The 24191-nt window shown below is 35.7% G+C and overlaps 1 protein-coding gene across 2 annotated transcripts in view; it reads left to right on the top strand.

Moving 5' to 3' along the window:
• The window catches only part of LOC138696114 (arylalkylamine N-acetyltransferase-like 2), a 37194-nt gene extending 13891 nt beyond the window's left edge, over positions 1 to 23303 (top strand). Inside the window, exons 2-3 of one of the 2 annotated variants that reach the window (XM_069820671.1) lie at positions 9400 to 9686; positions 15685 to 23303. In XM_069820671.1, coding sequence (XP_069676772.1) covers positions 9400 to 9686; positions 15685 to 16042 — 645 coding nt within the window. In that variant the 3' untranslated portion in view covers positions 16043 to 23303. The remainder of the gene's footprint in view (positions 1 to 9399; positions 9687 to 15684) is intronic. The other variant, XR_011331237.1, reaches the window with a different exon arrangement.
• The last annotated feature ends 888 nt before the right edge of the window (positions 23304 to 24191 follow it).

The raw sequence follows: 24191 nt of genomic DNA on the forward strand, positions 1-24191 counted from the left end.
ATATTGTGCAGAATTTCAAAAGTGCTATCGAGAGACGTGTTTGACACATCAGATAATAAACAAGAACTCACTCCCTGTGACCTAGTGTACTTCACGTATGCACCCATTGTTTCTTCGGATGTGGAAAGGAGCTTCTCCATATATAAAAGTATCCTAGCAGACAGTTGGTGGTCATTTTCCTTTGACCATCTCCGTGTGTTCGCAGTGATCTACTGCAATTCTGAATAAGGTACGGTTCAGATGCCTATTTTTTTCATAAAACATTTAAATAAAATTACTTGGCTACTGTAATCCAACATTTCAAGTCCTGTTTTTTTTCTTTCTTTCTTTACAGAAGTTTCAAAGAGAAAAATGATGCTCTGAGATTATAGATTTTAATTAATTATTCAGATTATCTAATTAATTCGTTAATTTTGTTCTTGTTTTCTAATTTTCTAATTATTAAAAAATAAGTATGTATGCCTACTAATTCAATAATCTTTACTCTGTAACTTTTCTACAATAGTTTATTATATTTCATTTCATTTAGTTTTCTGCCCAAGGCAAACCCAGCTTTCTCCAATCTTTCCTATTTTCTTCCTTCCTATTTGTTTCCTCATATGATCCATATATCTTAATGTCGTCTATCATCTGATATCTTCTTCTGTTTCGAACTTTTCCCCCGTTCACCATTCCTTCCAGTGCATCCGTAGACAGTTTCTTCTCAGCTAGTGACCCAACCAATTCCTTTTCCTCGTCCTGATCAGTTTCAGCATCATTCTTTCTTCACCCACTCTTTCCAACACCCTAAACATCGTAAGATGAAGATTACAGCTTCATTTCTTATTCTGTCTGTCCACTTCACACGTTCCATTCTTCTCCATATCCACATTTTAAATGCTTCTATTCGCTTCTCTTCACTTCGTCGTAATGTCCATGTTTCTGCCCCATACAATGCCACACTCCATACAAAGCACTTCACTAGTCTCTTCCTTAGTTATTTTTCCAGAGGTCCGCAGAAAATGCTCCTTTTCCTATTAAAAGCTTCCTTGGCCATGCTACTGCTTAAAGTACACCCCAAGTATTTGAAGCTATCCACTTGCTCTACTGCCTCATTTAGAATTCGCAAGTTTATCTTCTGTATTTTCCTCACTATGACCATGCTCTTCGTCTTATTTGCATTTATCTTCATCCCATATTGCTCATAGCTCTAATTTAGCTTCAATAGCATATCCTTTAGTATCATTTCCTCTTCTGTTAACAGCGCTATATCATCAGCAAATTTTACGCACTTTATTCTTCTTCCTTCTACTATCACTCCTCCCATGTTCTGAAAACAGTTCTTTATTAAATCCTCCAAGTAGATATTGAACAGGGTAGGTGATAAAGGGCATCTTTGACGTACTCCTCTCCCAATTTCACATCCTTCTGACATTTTTTCTTCTATCCTGACTTTGACTCGTTTCAAATGAAGATTACTGAATAGTCTTTTCTCTTTCCAATCCACACCAATTTTCTTTAGGATCCCCATCAGTTTATTTCAATCCACTCTGTCGAAATCCTTTTCTAGGTCCACAAATATTACATACACTTCTTTAGGCCTATTCTTCTCTAGGTATCTTTCGCCGATTGTCCGTAGCAGTCCAATTGCATCTCTCGTACCTTTTCCCTTCCTGAAACCAAACTACTCTTCTTCAAACTGTTCCTCCGTCTTAGAATACAAACGTCGATTCAATATTCGCAAGAGAATCTTCACCGAGTGCGATATTAGACTGATAGTTTTGAACTCCTTACATTTCTTGGCATTATTTTTCTTCGGTATTGGAATCAACACTGTCTCCGTAAAATTTTCAGGCCAGTAGCCTTTCTCATATATTTCGCTGCATAATGATAGAATTTGCTTCTTGTCTTCACCCAAGCATTTCACTAATTCAGTGGGGATTCCATCAACTCCTGTTGCCTTGCCATTCTTTATTTCCTTAAGCGCTAGTTCATCTTCGCTTAAAATTGAAAATCCTTTTTCGTCTTTTGACACGGCTTCTTCGTCTTCTATAGCTAAGTCATCTGAACGATTCAGTAGTTTAATATAAACAATTATTAATCAAAATAAAAATTCCAATTGTTTAGGTCATTTTTTTTTGTAATTATTAGGTCATTTTCATTACATTTTAGAGTCATTTTATAGGTAATTATTCAAGAATTTTTAGGTCATCAAAATCCGGGCCCTGCTAATAACTAGGCCTAATAATAATAATAATAATAATAATAATAATAATAATAATAATAATAATTGTAACAAAATAAACTTTTCACGAAGCATCCTGATACTGCATCCCTGAGTGAGTAAGTAAAAATTGATGACCTGGCTTTCTGGTTACACCAATCTTCAGACGTCTTGTGCATCCGTGTCTTCAGAACATACTTCGAAACCGTAACATGTTTATGTTAATGGGGTTATTAAAAATTGGCGTCTATCTTTGTTTGATTGCAGAGCAATCATAGCAATGAAAGTAGCTCCGAGTGACTTGTTAATTGACTATTTGGAGCAAAGCGCGCCCATCTGCCGATTTAATCACGTGAGGAATATCTCAGATGAGAATTGTTCACTACTGAATGAGGTCTATAAACACGAAGACTGCAGCTAGCCCAGGGACAGACACAACCTTGAGCCTTAGGCACTCGCGCCGCGTGGCACCCTACATTGTAGAGAGCGTGGGCCTATCTACATATCTATCGTTATTTGTTAGGAAAACTGTCGATGAAGACTTAGGGGTAGATATCTGATGTTTACAAACTAACAATTTTGTAGGAAATAACCTTTTGAGAATGTTGAATTATGGACTTATAAAAATCGGAGCAATCAAATAATTCTTATTTTGAACTTTTTGTTTTTTGTCATAAATTCCTTTTACTTTCCCATTATGTGAGGTATAAAATGAAAATACGTATTGCGATGCTACAAAAAGTGTATACTCCTTTCCAGCGTCACTAAATTCGGACAATGGCTAGAGCAATGATGTCAAAACAAGCACATTTTTCTCACCTTGACGTCGTGCGGGGGCATCAAGCGCTAGGTATGGAAAGAGGAAGGATTATGTATATGAATAAGCAGCTTTTTGGATTAAGAAAACAGTGGTGTACAAACTTGAAACGGAACGTGAAATTTTATGTCGTTATTTTTATATGGCTTCTTTCTGTTTGATATTTTATTTATTGCTTGTAAAATAAGAGTACTAACACCAATTTCTTAATATTGCAGTTTTGTTTTAAACGTTAATAATATAATAAAGAGTTAAGAAGGAATATTCACATAAATTCTATAGTAGTACAACTATACTTTACTAAGTGAATGAAACACATCATTCATAAAGAAAGTGATATCCCAAAGAAAGAGACTAAGTAGGACATAATAAGTTGGAATTGATATTGATGGTATCTTTAGTCTTATAAGAGTAAACAATAAACTAATCAAAACAATATTATAGTAGAAAACAAAGTTATCTATGTGTATGTTTTAACTGTAACTAATATTACATAATAAAACTCTTATCGCATTATGCTTTTAAGGTGATATTGGTGCGCAACTTCCTATCACCAGAATATTAAATTATTTTCTCGAATTATGCTGAAGCTATAGAGCTAACGTTTTACCAACATATCTTTTGTTTATGATGTAACAGTAGATGTTCTGTTAAATCATTTCCTTACTAACATTTTCCATGCGAATATTTTTAAAAATTTCAATACACTATCTTCAGTAGCACGTATTTACGGCATATATTACATTTACGAAAATATTGTTTCAGTACCTGTAAGGCTACTAAATAAACATATATGAAAATTTCACTTTTCTGTAAAAAAAATTTGAGAAAATATTCCTTTTGAATCAAAGAGCAATCTTGTGAAAAATGAGTATTAAAATTAAAACTTACATTCTTATAATGCACTCATACTTCTCAGACAAATCTAAAAATTAACATGGATACAGTTTTAATAAATTCTCTTCCCATTATCCATTGAATCAGTGCTGGCCATCCCTGTACATACGTATCTTGATCAAGCTGCATATACTACTTCATTCGTATGTCTCTTTCCTTTCCACTGTGTAACGCTTAGGCTCTTCTGAGCTCTAAAACGCGCGCTTGAGCCTATGGGCATCAGTTGACATGACTAGGCTAGAGCATGCATCCGTCTGTGTATAATCATTTCTCCAAATCAATGGTCGGATTCTATTCATACCAAGTAACGTTTAGTAGGTTATTTTACGACGCTTTATCAACATCTTAGGTTATTTAGATTCTGAATGAGATGAAGGTGATAATGCCGGTGAAATGAGTCCGGATTCCAGCACCGATTGCTACCCAGCATTTGCCCATTTTGAGTTGAGGGAAAACCCCGAAAAAATCTCAACCAGGTAACTTGCCCCGACCGGCAATCGAACCCGGGCCACCTGGTTTCGCGCTGAGACACGCTAACCGTTACTCCACAGGTATGGACTCATACCAAGTATCCACAAACCAATTTATCTGAGAATGGTACACATGAAATATAAAAATTTCACTAGAAAGTTCTGCGCTGCAGAGGCGTACGCAAGGGAGGGGGTTACCGGGTTTTAAACCCCCCCCTTGGACTTAAAAATGACATATTTATTGTTTACTAGCCGTACCCGTGCGCTCCGCTGCACCCGTTAGAAATAAATATAAAGTAATTACATAATTAAAATAGGACATTTGATCCAGGGAACATTCGTGTTTGTTAGAAGGATAAATCGTTTAATATGTTACTTAATTTAAATTGCATCCAAATAATTAAAATGCGATCATTTTGATCCAGAGACACTCATTTGGTGCAATGACAATTCCTTTAACATGTTTCTTAATTTTTTATTACATGCAACCATAGTTTAATGAAGATTGACATCATTTAGATTTAATGTGTATATTTTATTTTACTTGTTACAGGTTTCCATTGAATTATGGTAATAACTTAATTTTAACCCTTGTTTTCTACGTATTGAGTAAATAGCGCTTGGCCCACTATGGTACTGAACCCTTCAAATAACTTAAATTATATTATATAATATTACATATTATATTATATTATATTATATTATATTATATTATATTATATTATATTATATTATATTATATCAGAAGTTACTGTAATACCATTATAGCATTATGTCCATCTAGAGAAACTACACTTTCCAGTGGTGAAATAATAATTAATTATACAAATCGGCTAATTTAGCTTCCGATATTACTTCATACAAACACAGAAACATTCACTGTAGGCTATCTTTCATAGCTTTCGATTGTTGCTGTCCAAGGCCCCTTATAGACGAAGTCATTTGTTTTTTAATTCATTACACGGCCTTAGATGCCAGCTATTTTAATTTTAAAACTCATTTATCTCACTAAATATCAGTCCTATCAAATTTTTCAAGGAATAAAACTTATCGCACATTATTTTTAAAGAAACTTTTGTTATGTAACATTTTTCACAAAAATCAATAATAAGCGAGATATTTCGATTTATTTAATTCAGGCCCCCTTATAACCCCCCTTTAAATAATGTATTTTGAATGCCATATAGCCTAAAATCTAAGTTACAACGAACTTAATTTATATTCCAATTTTCATCGAAATCCGTTCAGCCATTATCGCGTGAAAAGGTAACAAACATACAGACAGACAGACAGACAGACATACAAACAAAAATAAAAAAAGCGATTTTCGGTTTCAGGGTGGTTAATTATATATGTTAGGACCACTTATTTTTGGAAAATCTAAAATTACCAGAAAAATTTCGGCTACAGATTTTTTATCAGTATAGATTGTTTATTGTTAATAAAATAACATTGACAAAAATACAATCTTAGTTCTTCCCTGAAGGAGTAAATTTGAATATATTTATAATCAATTATCGTTTTCCCTTCTACAATTTTCGCTTTCAGAGTAGCAAAATCTACATCGACATAAGGCATAGTTCTCTTATCCACTCTTCAATATTATCCCGGCACATTCGAATTATAACAATTCTATATTTATTATAGAGAGATCTACCGCCTAATAGCGACATTGTAATAAAATGAAGCCAACACAATATGAAATTTAACTTGTTTGTTAAAAATTGGATAGCTATGAAAAAATTACGTTTAAAAAATTTTATAAGGATATTCATTAATATATGAAGGATTCAGAACCATAATGAGCCAAACGCCATTTACTAAAACCGTAGAAAACAAGGGTTAAAATGAAATTACTCGTATCACCATAATTCAATGGAGACATATAGCAAGTAATATAAAATATACACATTCAAACTACAGTAAATGATATGTAAATCTTCATTAAACTATGGTATTCACTTAAATTTAATCCTTGCTTTTTCCGTTTTTAATAAATGGCGCTTGGCCCACTATTGCTGTGAACCCTTCATATATTCTATTAGAACATAGTATAACATTATTAAATATACCGTAACATAATAATAATAATAATAATAATAATAATAATAATAATAATAATAATAAAAATAATAATAATGATAATAATAATAATAATTAGTGGAATATGTAGCTAATCGGCGAAGTATGCAGTGGAGGGGGGAAAGGAACTGACCATCCTACCCCATTATATCCTGGCCTAGTTGCCTCATAAGTGATGCTTTTTGGTATCCCTTGTGAGGGGTCAGATCCGTCTTCGGACAGTTGACTAAACAACAATTGAATGTCTTCAAACTTGTTCCTACTCATGGTTGCGGTTGCCCGAAACAACGACATTCCAAATTCTGGGGACTACAACTCATGGAGATGCTTACTATTACTTTTCTGTACGCCATATAGGCTATAATCAGAAGACCAATAAAAGCTTCCAGTTCAGTGTCATTTAATCCGCCATCTGTCAAGATAAGAATATTTCGCATTCAGTTCCTCTGCACAGTTATTAGTATGAACTTATTTAATTCTTCTCATTTCCTCGGTAATGTAGCATTAAAAATCTTCCTTTTTGATGTCTTTTTTCCTCTTACTCTTCGCGGCACTGATACATTTTTTTCTCTCAGAATATTTTTCGAAGCTCGTTTTCTAACTTTTGGCTGTACAGTACTATAAGCAATTTCTCCATTTATGCTTGTGAGTAGTTTACCGGTAATTTCAATATAATTGTAATTTTATTATATTCAGTGTCAATAATGTCTGAAATATCTTCTCCTCATTCATAATATAATCAATTTCTGTTTCACTTCCATCCCTCTCTGTAAATTGTACATCTTAATTTTCTAAATCTTCTAGAAATTGTGTTTCACTATAATCTGCATCATAATATTATGTAACAGCCATTTCTGTATCTAATAATGCAAAACAATGCAACGATTTTGTCTCCACTTTAGAAATGTGACCACAGCATTGTTAGCAACTGGAGGCTTACAAAAACACCTAACACCTAACATTAAAGAAGTTAAAACTAACATTTTATTATAATTCCTAAAAGCGATATTTTCTTAACCCATGTCATAAATTCTGCGATTACTATTTACATATCCATATTTAAAATGAGTTCATTTATTTATGGGTTAAAAAATAGTCCAGAAGGTCATATCTATAAGCTGAAAGATATGGAATGAAAATTTTGCTTTCGAATAAACTTTATATTGGAGTTTGGGTCAGGAAAGAACCCAATTAGTATATAAATGTTTTAACAGTGGTTTATAAAGGAGCTGTATTAATTCGAAGGAATTAATCAGGTGATTTTCAGTGTTAAGAACCACAAAGAAATAAATGTTTCTAAAAGGTAATGTTGTTCACATTGATTTTCACACTACTGTAGATCGAAAGCAACTGCCGAGGAAATAGTATGCATGTACATTTCTCCTGGTTCGAGCATGGGAAGGTTTGTGATGGAAAGAATTGATTGTTTTTTTTTATTTATTTATACATTTATTTTTGGAAGGTTAATCTATTCTCAGTTCCAACAAAAAACAAGAAATTCAATTGAATGATTACAATTGTATTCGTAAGATTAAATAAAAAATTAATCTAATAAAAGAAATTGTTAAAATTTTAAAAGGAATTAGGCAAAGTTAATATTTTAGTATGGGCAGGCTGGAGGGACATCAAGGTTAGAACATTAGTATAGAGTGCAGTTCTATTTCGTGGTGATGCAATATACATTCATTCATATTGTGCCCAAGGATAGATCTTTCACTGCAAACCCAGCATTCTCCAATTTCTCCTATTTTCTGCCTTCCTCTTAGTCTCCGCATACGAACCATATATCTTACTGTTGTCTATCATCTGATACCCTCTTCGGCTCCGAACTTTTTCCCGTTCACCATTCCTTCCAGTGCATCCTTCAGTATTCAGTTTCTTCTCAGACAGTGACCCAGCCAATTGCTTTTCTCTTATTGATCAGTTTCAGCATTATTATTTCTTCACAGTAAAACATTTGAAGAACGAATCTTCATCTACAGTATGATGAGGTGTATTACGAAAAAAATCATACAGTAAGTGTCGCGCTATATTTTCAGCAGTCGACAGTCCCATCACTAATTATAAAGTAAGCTTACGTGTGTTTGTATCTATGCATGATGTGTATCTGTGGAGAGTTATGTCGTGTACTAGGGTGAGGGAGAAGGGGAAACTCGGTGCCGGTACGTAGCCTACTGTCGAATAGCACCAAAGAGGACTACCAGTCTTAACGTCCCCATCCGACGGACGAACCACTACCAACAGTGACATATGCATTCCCTTCATATGCACTGCGGAGAGATTTGAGATTTAACCCAGGCATATTAGTGCACAGTTTAGTAATTAAGGGCCGTATTCATAGACATTCTTAGCGCGGGCTTTCGGTGGATGATCAGCGAACTAAGGTTTTTCGTATTCATAAACCAGTGTCAGCGATATAATATGATATGAATCCTGTTTAGCACGCTCGTAGCCCGGGCTAGCGAAATGTCTATGAATAGCACCCTAGAAGTTGTGCACCGCCATCTCTCCTAGTCCCGAGGTAGAAAATTTACATGAAAATTTCTGACCTCGACGGGAATCGAACCCGGGCCGGCTAGTCTGGAGACGGACGTGCTACCACAGAGCTAATTTGACACACTACTAATATATTATTAATTATTACATAATCCGTAATGTAACGCGTAAAGCTGACGTGCTGAGTCAAGCACCACTTGCCCATGTCACTTTTCACTTTTTCACAGCTCTTCTCTACTACACGAAAACTCTTTCTAGGCGTACACGCGTTAGATTTAGATACATGTGCGGTTAATAATATCGTGTGTCGAGAATTTCAAATTTACAATAATGAATATAAATTTTCTAACTTTGTTGCCAGACTTCTTGAATTACAAAATGTAAAATTAACGGATCTAGCAATAAACATTTTATTTATGTCGTTTGTGGTTTAGATGGACAAATTTGACATCGTGAGAGCAACTGAAAAAGATCGCGAGAGAGTGCAGCAATTTTTACAGGAGCACTACTATCCATTTGAGCCAATCAACGTGGCGATGGGCTTGGAAAATGGTCATAGCTTGGCTGACGAGGCGCATTTGCTGGGTTGCTTGAGGGAAGGAACTTCACTGCTGGCATTAGCTCCAGATGAATCCAGGACGTTGCTGGGTGTCTGCATTAATGGGTCCATATTCAGCGATGAGAACATGGTTGAAATAGCATCAACGTGTTCCTGCCAGAGGTATGACCATGGGTGGGCAACTCGTGCTCTCAAACTGTGAACAAACTCAGTCAGGTAGAACGGACTCTGTGCTATCTGCAGTGTACGTGGGCCTTGCAAGACGAGTGGTTGTTGGCTCGCTTGCGTCTACATGAGTGGCGGCTCGTCATGAGTGAATCACAATGTAATCGTTCAAATATTTTCCCTTTAGTAACGAATGGGAAAACAAGTACTTTTTTTGTTAAGAAGGAAGGTAAAGCTGTGTGTCTTATATGTTCGTCTACACTTTCTTACGCGTCACAAATTTCTTAAGAACATTGACAGTGATTATCATGATCTCATTCATTACACTAAAGTAAGACAGCTTAGCAGGGGTGGCATGTTACACAGGTTTTTCATGCTCAAGGAAGAAATAGATATTTTTACGATAAGCGGAGGTATAGAAATTCCACAACAAACAGACCCAGCATGGATTTCTGATCTTGTTTTTTTTTTTTTTTTTTTTTTTGATGGACATTTGTACGCACCTTAATGATCTGAACGTGGATGTACAAGAAAAAGATAACTTGATCATAAATATGATCGACCATCTGAGGGCATTTTTAGGTAAATTAAGAATGGCAGTCTCAAGTAGAAAATAAACAACATTCACCACTTTCCTTCACTAGAAACTGTTTTCAAGAGCGATGAAGAAAGTCAGCTTATCAAATATAAAACCTTTCTTCAAGACCTCTCAACAGAATTCATTGGTAGATTTGGAGAGATAGCGACAATGGACAAGGAATGGAGATTATTCTGCAATCCCTTTGGGTTTCAGCAGATAAAAGCTCCTGAAAATTTGGATTTAAATTGAAAATCTGCAGAACAGCACGCCGCTCAGAGTTTCGGAGAAATCAGGAATCGAACTGTTCGTAATGCTGCCTAAGTCATAATTTTCAAATCTATGCTTGTTTGCCTCCCGCCTAGTAGCCATGTTTGGTTCCACATATGTGCGAGTAGTTTTTCACTATGATGACCAACAGCAAAACTGTTTGGCGATCCAAACAATTTAGTGGCTCTTTTACGCTTATGTGTTTTCAAACTTGAGCCAGATTTTAATGCTCTGACAGCAAGAAAAAGATGCCAAACGTCTAAATGTACAGAAGGAGTTCAGGAGTAAGTTTATTTCATTTTCTGTTATATGTATAAAATTACTTCCTTCATTTTGTATTATTTAGGAATATAATACTTTTTTTGAAATCTCTTTATTCTATAAACACTTGTAAACTCTGATTACTTTCTATGTTTCAATGGAGACAAATAATAACTAATATTAACAAACTGTATAATAAGTGCTGCAAGTATATTTGTTGTATCTTGAAAGGGTTGTATTTAATTTATGTTTTGAGCAGTAAATAATAACGTATTATAATTTACAAAGCTTGGCAATAATGGAATTTCAGTTTTGTGTATTTAGTTATAGGTGTCTAAAACTACTGTAGGCCTAATTATTGTACCATGCATAATTTTGAAATACAAATCATGGAGTAGGCCTCTTTAGCTTTGAGTATTTAGTTACAGCCTGTCTTAAACTACTGTAATTATTGTACCATGCGTCTTTCTGAAATACAAATCATGGAGTAGGCCTAGATATCACGATCACCTGCACCAGCCGCCACAGCCCACCATGGTAGTGAACTGCTTCTGTAACGAAACTACACAGAGCTTGTAACTGCAGCGGCTGCCTCGCTGTGTGCTTTTTTTGTGCCAAGGTTTTTAGCGCCTCGGGAGTACGAGTTGCCCACCCATGGATATGACTATGCTAAGCTCTCGAAACTCCCAGGTTATTGGCTTACGTATATTTTCCCGTGTTCGAAGCTAAACCAGAGGAAGTCTTCGGCGATTCAGAGTAGCTGATGTATAAATTTGAAACAACAATTCGAAAGAGGTGAACTAATAAAAGTAACCTATTAAAGAAACTCCCATTAGAAGTATCTCATCGTAGATAGAATCTTATTGGGAAATCTCCCCACTGAAATGTAACTGATCCTGAATAGAATCCTATTAGAAAATATTCAATGAAGAAAATAACACATAATGGATAAAAGCCTATTTAAAAGTAACTATTCGTGGATAGAATTCTATTGAGGAATCTCCCATTAAAATAACACACCCAATGAAGAAAGTATCTCTTCGTGGTTGGAAGTCTATTTGGAAACCTATCATTAAAAGTAAATGATTCTGGATAGAAGCCTATTAGAACACATCTTTGTAGGTAGAAGCCTATTAAGAAACCTCTCATTAAAAGTAACTGATCGGATAGAAGTCTATTAGAACACATCTTTGTAGGTAGAAGCCTATTAAGAAACCTCTCATTAAAAGTAATTGATCGGATAGAAGTCTATTTGAACACATCTTTGTAGGTAGAAGCCTATTAAGAAACCTCTCATTAAAAGTAACTGATCGGATAGAAGTCTATTAGAGCACATCTTTGTAGGTAGAAGCCTATTAAGAAACCTCTCATTAAAAGTAACTGATCGGATAGAAGTCTATTAGAACACATCTTTGTAGATAGAAGCCTATTAAGAAACCTCTCATTAGAAGTAACTGATAGGATAGAAGTCTATTAGAACACATCTTTGTAGGTAGAAGCCTATTAAGAAACCTCTCATTAAAAGTAACTGATCGGATAGAAGTCTATTAGAACACATCTTTGTAGGTAGAAGCCTATTAAGAAACCTCTCATTAAAAGTAACTGATCGGATAGAAGCCTATTAGAACACATCTTTGTAGGTAGAAGCCTATTGAGAAACCTCTCATTAAAAGTAACTGATCGGATAGAAGCCTATTAGAGCACATCTTTGTAGGTAGAAGCCTATTGAGAAACCTCTCATTAAAAGTAACTGATCGGATAGAAGCCTATTAGAACACATCTTTGTAGGTGGAAGCCTATTGAGAAACCTCTCATTAAAAGTAACTGATCGGATAGAAGCCTATTAGAACACATCTTTGTAGGTAGAAGCCTATTAAGAAACCTCTCATTAAAAGTAACTGATCGGATAGAAGCCTATTCGAACACATCTTTGTAGGTAGAAGCCTATTAAGAAACCTCTCATTAAAAGTAACTGATCGGATAGAAGTCTATTAGAACACATCTTTGTAGGTAGAAACCTATTGAGAAACCTCTCATTAAAAGTAACTGATCGGATAGAAGTCTATTAGAACACATCCTATGAAAAAGGTAATCCATCGTGGATAGAAGTCTATTGAGAAACCACTCGTTACAAATCAATTAATTTATTGTGGATATAAACTTATTGAGGAATCTCCCATCAAAGACATTTTATTATGGGGTAGAAGCCTGCTGGGTGACCTCCCATTAAAAGTAACTGATCCTGAATATAAACCTATTAGAACACATTCAATGAAGAAAGTAACTCATAGTAGGTAGAAGCCTATAGGGAAACCTCCCCTTAAAAGTAACGCATCGTGGATAGAAGCCTACTGAGGGACCAATCATTACTGCAGAATCTAATTCATCGTGGACTAGAGGTCTAATGGGGAACCTACCAATAGAAAGTAACTCATCGTAAATGGAAGTTAATTGGAGAACCCTGGATTATGAAATAACTCAGTTGAGTGAAGAGTACTCAGGAATCTCCTATTAACCCTTTGAAGCGCAGTGGTTACAGTACGTAACCACCTTTTAAATTTGAGTTTCCTGCCTACTTACAGAGTGATTTTTATTTCAAAACTACTGTGCTGCGTTCACTGATCCCTAGTAACTGTAGAAGAATTTTATTTTCTCTATATTTGTGTTGCTCCATAAAGATGGCCGATGTTGTTGTGTATAGTTGGGGTGTGGAAGACTCCCTACGTGTTTTTATTTCAGTTGTATGCTAAAATATCACAGTTACGTAAGTTTCTATTTAGTATTATTTGTCTTTCGGTCTTTTAGAACATATTTCAGTAACAAGATTGTAATTTCTTCGACACATGTGGCGTCAATATAGAAATAATGTGGTGGTTTCAAAACGTAACCACTACGCAAACAGGGTAGTTATGCTTACCATATCCAACAAAATGTTCCATTTTTGTGTCAGCTTATTTATCATGCCTACAAGGAGGAGATGGTTGGTGACAATCACAAAGTGTTCTTGACAACTTTTTCACAAGTTTGAATCTGATGATCTCTAAGGGAGCAAAATATCTAAGCATGTGGTACAGTTAGACATGGGCGTTTTGGTTTACCACACGACGAAGGAAGAGACCGCGACATAAAACTTGGTGAGAGTGATAGCCTAAGTCATATGCTGGATTGTCCTGGCTCAAGTGGAAGGATAGAAGGTCCATTCTTTTCTTTTCTAATTACCTCGCAACACATGTGAAGTGGCACTTTGCCTTAATGAAACCAGAAACTGTTTCCTTTTGTATCATTCATAATAAGTCTCAAGACATTGTGTTCTGCAGTATTGCATAGTGGTTTTACCATGAAACCACCCATTTTCTGTGTAAAAAATGGAAGTTTTTAAACTTTTTAAAATTTGAGGCACTTCTCTTAGACAAATAAAAGTTTAATTTCATTGCAAAAACAATTTTTTATTTCCTTCCCAAATGCGTGCATCAAAGGGTTAAAACGTAACTGAACCATGATAGACGTATATTATAGCACATCGAATGAAGAATGTAACTCATCGTGGATATGATCCTATCGGAGGATCTACCATTAAAAATGGTTCATCGTGGATAGAAGGCTATTAGCCCTAATGAATCTACCATTAAAACTTCGGAATCTCCTGGAATGTCTATGGTGCGCGATAAGAAGGATGTAAGTAACAAATTGGCGATCTACTTCTTCAAAGGCTATAGTCTATCCTTTTCTATAATGGTGTACAGCGTCAGTTTTCCAACCTATCAAACTTTGCTTTTTCTCTACTGAAAACTTGCAATTTATGAATTAATTGCACCGTAGAATTAAGAACATAAATACATATGTATTTTATAGCATAGTCCAAATATTACCGTATAGGCTTCGAAATTGAAGCCGAAAGAAGCACAAGACATGATGGAGGAATTAAGACATGTGAAATCAGGATTTCATCTTTACCTTTAACTCCCAATTTTACCCAAAACCATAAAAGTTCACATCATATTACTGCAAGTTGTCATAGTGTTAATATGTTTCGTGGAAGTATCATGCTAGTCTCCGGAATCCCCTACACTTTTTAAAGTTGATTCCTTAATGTCGTGATTATTAGAATATGTATTATATATCTTTCGCGTGTTAAATATTATAGACCTGGTTAACATGTTTCAGCCTGCTATTGGCCATCTTCAGAACTAGTTGGTGCCTTTTGTTTGTGTTTCCTGTGGAGGTGTGTTTGTATAGTGTAATGTGTAGTCAAAGAGTGTGTATGTGGTTAGCATTTGAGATGTGTTTTACATATGTGGAAGTGTTTTGTAGTTTTGTTATGGCTGTGATGTGTTCTTTGTATCCAGTTTTTAATTTGAGAAATCCTATGTTGTTGTTAGGTGCATTCAGAATACATTTCCATAACAAGGAAATACACAGCAAATGTTAACATGAGGTCTGTGTTCTAATTGAAAGCATTTGAATATCGCACAAGTGAGATGAAAATGATGATTTGCTGAATCCACATTCTCGTCCGCCACTCTTGGGTAGAAACTGTAAGTTCAACTTACTCGATTTAGTCCATACTGACCATGTAGCAATGCTACGATGCCATACAACGAACAAACAATGACAAATTGTAAGAGAAAATGAGGGAGAGATAAAAAAAAAACATCGTTGAATTCATGCAACATCGATTCTTCATTTCAAAATCGTTAAAAGAGAATTTTTGGAACCGAAAAACAGCGTCAACCATTAAACCAAAGAGTACCGGCAGTTTCTTTTTATGTCTATTTTTCTATGAACTGATGTACTACAATATTTATCTGGCTGAAACTGCCTGCACTCCCCTCGAGTTTGTAGAAGCTGAATCTAAATTCGTTTCTGGTTTAATTTTTCCAATATCAGGTACGCCAAGTTTCTGTGGTTCCTGGAAACAGTGGATCGCTGCTCGGACTTCTGGAAGGTCGCTGCCGTGCCCATCGCCCTCACCTGCGAGGCCCTGGCCGTGCAGGGATCGGTGAGGGGCGTAGGAGTCGGAAAGGCGCTCCTGGAACACACTGTGAAGGTGGCCAGAGACGACAACTTTCCTCTGCTACGAGTTGACTGTTCCAGCTACTACTCTGCCAGACTGGCAGAGCAGATTGGACTCGAATGCATGTATTCGCTGCCGTACTCACAGTACAAGGATGAAGACGGCAATCAAGTTTTGCAACCACCCAGTCCGCATACAGAGTTAAAAATGTTCATACACAGATTTCTATAATACACTGTACTATAGTCCCGTCGCTCTTATTTCCGGCAGCCAATCACGTTGCAGGTCGGCTACATTTAAATATGTGCGTCTTCTCATTCGCTGCTGATGACGTTATGCAATTCCTAAGGCTCGATAAGTACTTAATACAAACGCCCGCCATTTTTGTTTCTTTCGTTGGCGTTCGCAGAAAGCACACGAGAACGTTATTTGCCGCTCAATTATTTGCTCAATTACAGTGCGTTTGATTTATTATCATAGGAGCTACGACATGATAATGTTTAACGGTGCAGCAAATAGATTCCTCGTCTGGTAGGTCGGCGACGAAAGAACAAAAATGGCGAACGATACTACCTACCTAGACTTTATAGAGCCTTCACTTCCTAAGGCGTAAGCAAAGGAGGAGTTACGCCGGAAATAACAGCGACACGACTGTAGTATATTTTGTTTTCAGTCTTGGAAGTGACGTATTGTTGCTGCCAGTGGAGGTTAGGTTGCACTGGAGGGAGATATGAAATTTTCTCAGCGTCCTAAGGTTGTAATTAATATAGTCAAATCACTAGTAAATAATAAGTAAGATTTGGAGAATTATTTAACGATAATGATAATCATTTAATACCATATGAACAGATTGCTGGTACACCAAGTGACAAACATCGTGCAGAACATTTTCTTTTATTGTATTGGTATTTCAATATATTAATTCGCAGCTACTCATTTTGTCCAGTAATATGAAATATGAAAAGCCTGAAATCCCATAAGGGCAACGGCCTCCTGTAAGAGTGTAGGGTGAGCTGAAAGTCTACTACACTTGGGGAGCCAGTCCAAGAGAGCTTACACTATACTTACAAACTAAACACATAAACAAACTATATAAGCTAAACACGAAAAACTATACAGACCTGACACATAAATTATACAAACTAAACACCCACAAAAGAACTATACAAACTGAACACATAAACTATAGTCTGATCACACAACTATCCACACTAAACACACAACAAATTTTACAATTATACAGTCTTAACCTATACGAATTGAACACAGAAATTATAGTCTTAACACAGAAGAGCTATACAAACTGCAGACATAAATTATACAGTCTAAACACACAAACTATCTAATCTAAACACACAAAAACCATAAAATTAAACACAAAAATTATACTAACTAAATACATTAAACTATACTAACTAATCACGGACTCAAACTATCTAAACTAACACACACAAAAAGAACTATGTATAAACAATACAAAACTATACACAGTTTACATAGTGTTCATAATTTCTTCCAGTCCTTTCCATGCCTGCCTGTCCCTCGCTGTTCTCGTCCACTGCGCTCCAGTCTCGCTCCGAAAAGCGTTCGACCACCTTCTCCTTGGACGTCGTCTGCTTCTTTTCCCAATGCGTGGGTCCCACATGGCCGAGGATCCAGTAATACTGTATGCATAAAGCCAAAAGCTTTTAATTTGTGCTGATTTTATTGTCTTTCTGTTTTTCCATCTGTTATATTCTCACAAATATGTGTGAATAATATAGCTAATACAGCTATCAGCTAATGACAGTGCCAAAGATATAAACCATAGAAAACAGAGCTTTCTTGTGCCACTAGAAATGTAATATACGCTTTGCACATCTATGAGAGAAGGTTGGGTCTAAATAAAATTGAAATGGAACTTATCATTTTTCTTAGTGGATTGAGCAAGGGACATAGCTTCTTTTTTGTTAAGCTAATTTTCAATGATATTGGCACTTACAGCCTTTTTATGTTCAGTCTTCAATTGACTGCTCGATTTTGTTGTTTTGGAGTACACTATCCAACGGGAGTGTACGTTTCGTTTAACAAAGCGCAAAAAATTACTTTTTTTTTTTAACTTCAGTGCACCATTAATGAAAAATATATTAGACCCTTTACTTTTTGCCGTTTGCCTGTCTTTGAAATTCCACATATAAATAAAGCAACTCAACAAAACATGACATGAATACAAAAAAGCAGGTATATATAATCATGTATACATTTATAATGATATCAAGTTGTCTTTCGACATTTCTTGTCTCCTCTGCATGTAGTGGCCCAGATGTAACCCACTCCTGAGGTTCAGATACCTGGAAGGCGAAGTTACATTATTCCGTTGGTATAGGATGTTCATGATTATGTGGCGCCAAGAGAGATCTTACATCTAAACTTAACCTAAATCTCAAGCCATTGACGAACACAGGAATAATACCTTTTAAGGAAAAATTCCTGTGCTCTAACCAGGAATCGAACTCGAGACCTGATGAACTGTAGCCGCAAACTCTCACCATTAAACCATGAGACTGGCCAACAAAATATATAGAAGCATAAAACAAACAAAACGATAGTAGACCGTTAATATTGGTGGAAGGAAATTATTACGTAGTCTCAATTCAAAAAACACGCTTACATATTCGATTCCTGTCCATGCCGAGTGTGATTATAATTCCAACACCACCAAATGTGCGGGGACGAAACATAGCAAATGTTAGTTATTAGGACTGGACTGCATACTGAACTCGTACACAAGTAACAAATCGGCCACAAAATGAGAACAATAAAAAATAAGACATGCGAATAAGAGATAGATGTATTACAGTATAGAGGATGTGACCAGCGTTTGACATGTTACCACAGTATAGTAGTATATACAGTCACGAAGCTCAATACGCAGTAAATATGCGTTGTATGATTATAATAGATTCATCAGGATATCAATAAATACATCAATCAAAAGGATGATATTACTTATGTATCCACCTATCTATTTACCTACTTATCCATATACTCACACATTCACCCATCCATCCATTTAACCAACTATCCATCTGTCTGTCTACCTACCTATCTACCTATAGTGAAGAGCACACAAGAACAGTTCCTAAACAGCAAATATTGCCGTCTTGTCAGTGTTGCCAGCTGTTACCAGATATCACACGATCCTACGTACTGAATGACTTATTTACTTACCGTACTTTATGTTGGAAGGTTATCCTAAATAATTCAATAATTTGTAACATATTTTCATAGGCAAACTCTACGGGAAAAGGATCAACATGTCAAGTATTTTGTCTGGAATTACGAAATGCATTGGTTTGACTAAACAATTGACTCACGAGACCTAACCTAAAAATGTATTTTGTTTGACCACATGAAATTATTACTACTAACTTCGAAAACTTACCTGACTATAGTCTTGAATTATAACCACAACGCAACACATAAAATAACTATTATTTGTATTAATATTAATAATGATATTAATTAATTATTAGTATCTTCAAATTTCACTAGCTTTCAGTAACTGGCTCAGAAATCTAGTACAATTTTAATTTCATGGAACTCCAGTACCGACAAATATTGTCGATATGTGTCTCCAGTTACAAAATCACTACCATTTGTAGTATTTGTCAGTATCGAAATTCGAAACGAAGTTGGCAAAAGAAAATTCAACTTGCAAACTAGAAAATCACCACAGTCCACTAGCATATGTAGTAATGGTGGAAAAATGGTTAGGTTTCACCCTTGGGGTATGAAGCTGACCCGGACTATACCTATCCATATATCTTACTTACTTACGGCTTTAAGGAACCCGGAGGTTCATTGCCGCCCTCACATAAGCCCGCCATCGGTCCATATCCTGAGCAAGATTTATCCAGTCTCTACCATCATATCCCACCTCCCTGAAATCCATTTTAATATTATCCTCCCATCTACATCTCGGCCTCCTACCTATCATTATCTCTCTACAACTGCTCCATTATTTCATTTCATCACCTATCTATCTGTCTGTCTGCCTGCTCTCCTCTAGATACAAGGGTTATGGCTGAAGTCGATGAATTTTTCAGGCACAAAAGTCTGAAGGGCAAGTCCTCCGAGAGGAATTTAACCCGTGTGTCCTGTGTCAGAATTTTCCGGCAAGACCTCCAAGCCTAAATTAGAGCCTCTGGACAACATTATTATTTCTTTCGTATAGAAGTAATTCCTTAGTTGCATACTAGATGGCGTTTGAGGCTATGAGCTTACCACTTGTCCCTAACGTCAGTGTCACATTAATCAAATTTCTCCATACGACTGCGAAAGGCAAGGGTCCATAAGAGACCTGTAACTTATTGAAACAGGCATATAGTGTGCCACCAGAGAAAATAAAACACTTGTCCCTCTGCCTCCTGTCAGCAAATAAGTGTAATTAAATTCCTTATAGGTATGGAAACCTCAGCTAGGTATGTTCCGACTTCTGAGCTATGGGTTAAATGATGATGCTGCTGATGATGATGATGATGATGATGATGATGACGACGACAATGATGACATACTTACCTATTTGCCTACCTATCAATTCCTCAACACATCTGCTGCATTATTTTATTTCTTCGTCTATGAACAATTTCTAAAGTTGAAAGACCATATTAAATACAATAATTGACTAGTATAATTTAAACACTTAAGGGTCCTATTCATAGACATTTCGTAGCACGCGCTACGAGCGTACTAAGCTAGCCCCGGCTATCCACTGGTTACTTGTACAGAATTCAAATCATATCCTATCGCTAACACTGGTTTATGAATACGAAAAACGCTGATCATCCACCGGAAGCCCGCGCTAAAAATGTCTATGAATACGGCCCTTAGTGACAATCTTTCAAAACCTGTGTGCCTTTTGCGTTATCGTTCTAACTTCCTGTTGTCATCTGAAAACAGAGTATCACGAAATATGCTTCGACGTCTGAAGCATGATCTGCACGTCGATTTCACTCATAGAGTTTTCTACGTCAGGTTTATTCTAACGATTTTATTTTGAAACAATCAGTTTCAAGTTTCATACAGTTAAAAATAGATAAATGAGGCATTGACATGGGAGAGGTCGTAACTGCCAAAAATTCGAATTTTCAGGTTTTTCATTGAGAAGGTAGTAAATGGCCATGCCAATGGCACAGAGAACGTAGTATGTCCGTATGTAATGAAACAAAGTTGGAAACGTAGTCACTAGATGTTGTAAGTTGTATGTGCACAGCTGTTGGCGCGGAGAAGGTAGTAACTTTTACAACTTCAGAGTGTGTCTAGACAAGTATGGGCTGGTAACTGTGCAGGGCAGAATAAGAATCGGTTGATTCTAATGGTCCTGATTTACATTATTGTCAAGAAACATTTTGATTCAGTAGACTTGAAATTCCTGGTTTCAGAACATTCCTACATGCCATGTGATAGGGAATTTGGCATCATAGAGAAAAGAAAAAAAAAAAGATGCAAGACCATGGTTCCAGAAGAGGTAAGGCCTAATAATGTAATAATGATGAAGGATGATGATTTCTTCGACTTTTCTGCATAATGTGACAAGTTTTTGAATACAACTCCTATCAAAATCAGCACCCTCAATTGGATTAGACTCTCAAGAGCTGATTTTCCTCTAATAAAAACAAGACAGTCATTTAATGACCTTGAAATGTGGACAGAGCTCAGGATTTTTAAGAAAGGACAGTCATTAACGTCAATTGCTAACTTGCAGTGCTTGCAACGCCTTGAAAGAAGACCGGTCGTCCCTGATGCCAAAAAGAGAGACTTGTTATCTATGTTAGACTTCCTCGATGAAAAGTATCATGCATTTTACCGAAACATTTGTGCATAATGTATAAATAACGTTAATTCTCAGTTGGGCTAAGGAGAGATTTCAATGTTGTATTTTCATAAAATAGGATTTCACAGATGAATCTGTGCCAGACTTTTCAAATTTCATATGTAACACAAACATGAGTGTATGCCTTTCATTTAAAGCAGTTTCTGTAATAATGTAAATGAGAATGTGTTCATAAATTTGTTTTTTTTTTGCTTCCCATGAAAAATGTTGTTTTTGGCAGTTACTACCTTTCCCATGTCAGCGTCTCAAATATCCACAGAAAGGTTCATCTTCCTTGCTCATTAAACCTAAGCTGAACTAAAAGGGCATTCATAGACATTCTTAGCGCGGCTATCGGTGGATGATCAGCGAACTAACGTTTTTCATATTCATAAACCAGTGTCAGCGATATGATATGAATCCTGTTTAGCACGCTCGTAGCGCGGGCTAGCGAAATGTCTATGAATAGCACCCTAAGAGTTTAGATTAGATTTAATTTTTCTTCTTCACTTCATGGTATAGAGAGCAACCTGCCTGTTACGTTTTCAAAGATATTCCAGGCTTCTCTTCCTTGGTCTGCCTACAAGTCAGTTTCCCATAGGTTTATATTTCCATATTTGTTTAATTATTCTTGTACGAGTACCTGGCATTCTTTCTAATTGTTATTTGCATTGTCGTTTATAATTTTTCAATCCGTCATTCATGTTAAAAATTCGTAGATTTGTTTACTTTAGGTAATTATCGAAAATGGTTATTCCTTGCAATGATCCGAATACACTGATAATTCGCATCTTGAAAAACGGTAAACCGGCATGTTTTCTCTTTTATTGCTGTAGCATTCATAACAATGACAAATATCGCTATTGCACCTCTTTAGACTGAATTTTTGACATGAAATAATAGTACATTATGTGAGGACTTCCTGCATTTACCAAACCATACCTAAATTCTGAATTCTGTAGTTTATAAATAAATCTTGAGAAGAGAATGTGAAATAATAAGTGAGCTTTTATTGTATACGTTCAGTAGCAGCTGTGTTGTCCGAAACAATGTATAGTGTATAGTCAGTCTATCGTATTTTTATTGCCTTCCTGATACAGGCCTACTGTACCTTTTGCCTGTGAGCTGCCTCACTGTGTCGAACGTAATTCATTAGAAATATTACCATATCCGTATTTTTACGTATTCTCTCTGTAGGTCGTGCTCGGTGATCTGCTTACGAAGCTTGAAGTCTCGATTCCGGCTGAGTGACAGCATGGCTTCCCCGGGAGGAAAGTAAAGCTATCTTAAATGTGCGGTATGTACAAGAGGCCTGTCCCGGATAAAGGGTTCCAGGCAAAACTGACCGGCAATTTCTCTCGTTGAATAACATCGGAAGTTAAAAGCGTGATTAAATAAACTGTCTCTCTGAGGCAAGTGTTCCAAAACATTGTTTAACTGTAACTCGTTCCGGCTATTCTCACACGTTCTTATTCGATCTAAGTTGTTGCACAAGGAGATAGAATTTGGTCTTCACATTTTTTTTCATCAATTCACACGTCCCTGTCACAGTTTTATAAAGTTGGACATACATTTTCATGACGTAATATTGCTGAAGCTTCCTGAGCTCTAGACCTAGTATTATCTACTAATTCTACAGGTCTATCACTAAAGCCCGGATATTTGGCAAAATTCCTTTTTTACTGGGTGTAGTAAATCATTATTTGCATAGATATAAATGTGATTTGGAGTAAACCAAAGTGATAGGGCCAATTTTTATTTTCCCTTTTTAATGTGTTTCTTATTAATAATTAAATGCCTTTTTTTGTCATTTTAAAGCTATATTTATTGTTTATTTACAATTTCCTAATTAATTGTAAAGTAATGTGTATGAAATTTAAATATTTGAAACAATGACTAACTTTACTAACAATAGTAAATAAAGGTAATTTATTTCGGTGCTTAATCTGCTAATAATCGTCCTGAGCACACTTCTGTGAGTTTTAAATCTTTTACAATTTTCATGCAAAATTTCTGAATTTTAAACTACATAAACATACCTACAATACTATCATCTGTACAAAATTTGGTGCCGTTAGGGCTAATAGTTTTGACATGATATTTTTAAAATTTATTTTATATTGACATCACTAAAAAGGCTCCTTGCGTCACAATTTTTAGTTTATATTAGCTCAAAAGCTTCAAAATAGTCATGGGAACAGTCACAATAAATTTGTAAGTGGATTTTCTTATTTTTTCACCGTTATTTCACCATAGTGTCCCCTTAATACTATTGGTGTAATATGAATAATGATCGACAATCCACAATTACAAATATAATATTGCTATGTCTTCACGATACCAACAATTAGCTTTATAATTTTAAATATTAAGCTCTTTCTCATAGAAATTGCCACATAGCATTTTCAATTATTTGCTTTCATATTTTCAAATCTTACTGTTACAATTTTGTGCTACACGTGTTTATAATTGTAGGAGAAAGAAATTTGAGTGAGAAACAGTCAGTTATTGTCGGTTGACAGAAGG

The sequence above is a fragment of the Periplaneta americana genome, chromosome 3 (genome assembly GCF_040183065.1).
Source record: "Periplaneta americana isolate PAMFEO1 chromosome 3, P.americana_PAMFEO1_priV1, whole genome shotgun sequence".
Taxonomy (NCBI): domain Eukaryota; kingdom Metazoa; phylum Arthropoda; class Insecta; order Blattodea; family Blattidae; genus Periplaneta; species Periplaneta americana.